Source organism: Capsicum annuum, chromosome 7 (assembly GCF_002878395.1).
Source record: "Capsicum annuum cultivar UCD-10X-F1 chromosome 7, UCD10Xv1.1, whole genome shotgun sequence".
NCBI lineage: Eukaryota > Viridiplantae > Streptophyta > Magnoliopsida > Solanales > Solanaceae > Capsicum > Capsicum annuum.
Genome location: NC_061117.1, coordinates 131,622,002 through 131,624,450, shown reverse-complemented (window position 1 = coordinate 131,624,450; position 2,449 = coordinate 131,622,002). Strand labels below are relative to the sequence as shown.

The 2,449-nt window shown below is 37.9% G+C and overlaps 1 protein-coding gene across 1 annotated transcript; it reads right to left on the bottom strand.

Annotated features, from left to right (window-relative positions):
• Positions 1–1,176: 1,176 nt before the first annotated feature.
• Positions 1,177–1,935, bottom strand: LOC107876584. The gene has a single exon (XM_016723475.2). It carries the CDS (start codon positions 1,933–1,935, stop codon positions 1,177–1,179), a length of 759 nt encoding a protein of 252 aa, XP_016578961.2.
• Between the last annotated feature and the right edge of the window lie 514 nt (positions 1,936–2,449).

Sequence of the window (2,449 nt, the reverse complement as noted above, 5' to 3'; positions counted from 1 at the left end):
ATAAAACCTATCTAAAGTCTTCCTTAATGTAGTGTCTTGACTTCCCTTGAATGAGTACTCTTCGAGCTCAAGTACTCTCATGTTTGCCATAGTGTTTGGTTGGTTGTTTGAACTCTCAATCAGCTTCGCATGCTTCAAAGTCTTTCTTGGAATCAATCTTTGTTCATTTGTTTCATTATTTCACGATCGTAATTAACAGATTTGATAATTTATATAAAAAATAGAAAGTAATTGTAATAGAAAATAGAAAATTCATTCATAGATTTTGCAATTAAGCTTTCAAATGATGAGGCAACACAACATAAACTTTTAGGCACGATCAAACCTCAATTATAGATCGTGTTATTTCAAAATATTTTAAAAAATCAACTGCTTGTTCAATTTACCAAGAACCCAGGTACGGAGTACAAGTCCAATTCTTCCAAGCTTCTTCTAATTTGGCATTCCAAATGGTTAGTGTCTTGTCGGTAGTAGCAGTATCATCCACTGGTTCTAGTTCTAGGACGACCATTGATAGCGCATCTCTTCCAACCTTTCTAATTGACACAATGGTCCCTTTCAAACCCCAATCTTCTTCGATAGTTATCATGATCACATTGGCATTCCTGTGGTTTGGTAGAGGGTTTTTGCTCACATTGGGCTAAGGTCCAGCAATTTGAATCATTCTTTCCTTGTTTAAGGCTTCAATCTTGTTTTAAAGACCATAATAATCTTCACTGTTGTGCCTAAAAATTCCAGAATGATATGCATAACGCTTGGAACTATCAAACTATTTTGGAATAGGATTTGGGATTTTTCCTTCTATGGGTTGTATCATGCCTGTTGTTTTCAACCTTTCAAATAACTTAGCATATGATTCAACTAATTTGGTATAGTTGCGAGTGATTTTGGTTTCAGGATTTGGACGGGCCCTGGGTGCAGCATGTGGATGATTTTGGTGAGTTGGAGCTTGGACAGGTTGATATAGATGTGAATTCTAAAGAGAAGAGGCTTGAGGTTGGTAATAATTTTCCTGGATGTTGTAGACAAGATAAGTAGTTGGTGGAGGATATTAAAATATTTGGGAAATTTCACCATAATGGTAAGGATAGATGGGTTGATGTGGTTAATTTAGGTAGAAAGGAGTCTGACTTGGCTTATGTCCTTGGTCAATCACGACAGCAAATACATCTTTTTTTAATTGTTCCCATTAATAGAACTATATTGAATTGCTTTGCTTGTAGCCTGCAAGGACGTATAGTCTTGGATTCTCCCCAACTTAATCCCATCATCCAAGATTTCTTCCATTCGAATGGCTTTCATGAACTTTTGTCCCGTCATGGTTATCATTTTTTCATAGTACAAAATGTTATCTTGGTATTCAATAAAAGTGGGGTTCATTTCACCTTCACTCATTGGTGGTTGGACTTTAGCTGTTTCTGCCCTCCTACGCAGCGTATACTCCCGAAATGTCTCGGTCAATTTCTTTTTCAACTTGGCCAAGTAGAACCTATCTAGTGTGATTTTAGTGTTGAATTTAAACTGATCCATGAAGTCTTGCGCCATATCATTCCAGCCACACCATTTATGAAGATCTTGTTGTGTGTACCAAGCAAAAGCTTCACCATACAAACTTCTTATGAACAACTTCATTATGATCATTTCATTTCTCCCTAATCCTAATAATTTCTCACAGTAGGCCCTCAAATGTGTATGAGGGTCACCAACTCCATTAAATAAATCAAATTTTGGTGGCTTATATCCCATGGGCAAGTCAATGTCTGGCTGCACACACAGATCATCATACTCTAGGCTTTTGCTTCCCCTAGTAGTTTGTAGGTTTCTCATTGCATTCTTAAGTTCATAAATCCTTCTTACTAAATCATTATCGGCCCTTGCCTTGGCATCCTTCTCCATTTCCTCATATTGGTAAACCTCAGGCTTAAACTTGACCATTATTAGGTTCGTAAAGGTTTGTCTTTCCCCTACATATATGGGAGGAACATGTCGCGCATACGGTATGGCAACATGTGCCCCTTGTATATACTAAGAGGGTTAATTTTATATGTTAGGAGTATTTTGGATTAGACGTTATGGAGGATTAAAAGGGGTATTAATGAGTGGTTGGTTTGAATAAGTAGTTGTGGTGGATAAGTATAAGCAGGTAGAGAAACGTAAGGAATATGAACTGGAGGTTGATATAGTGGGTTAAAAAGTGGTGGATTAGTGTAGGTGGGTGGTTGACATCATGGAAGGGTATAGAGAGGTGGTTGATTTGGTGGATTTGCCGAGGTAGTTGGAGGTGGATTATTACTGGTAAGCGGGGGTGTTGAAGAGGAAAGTGTTTGGGAACTGGTGAATCAAGTGATGAAAACGTGGGTTTGGTGCAGTATTTCTTGGTTCAGAAGGTGGACTTTGGAGTATAATGGATAAGTTAGTCAAGTCTTTAACCCGATTCAATTCTCCCCGC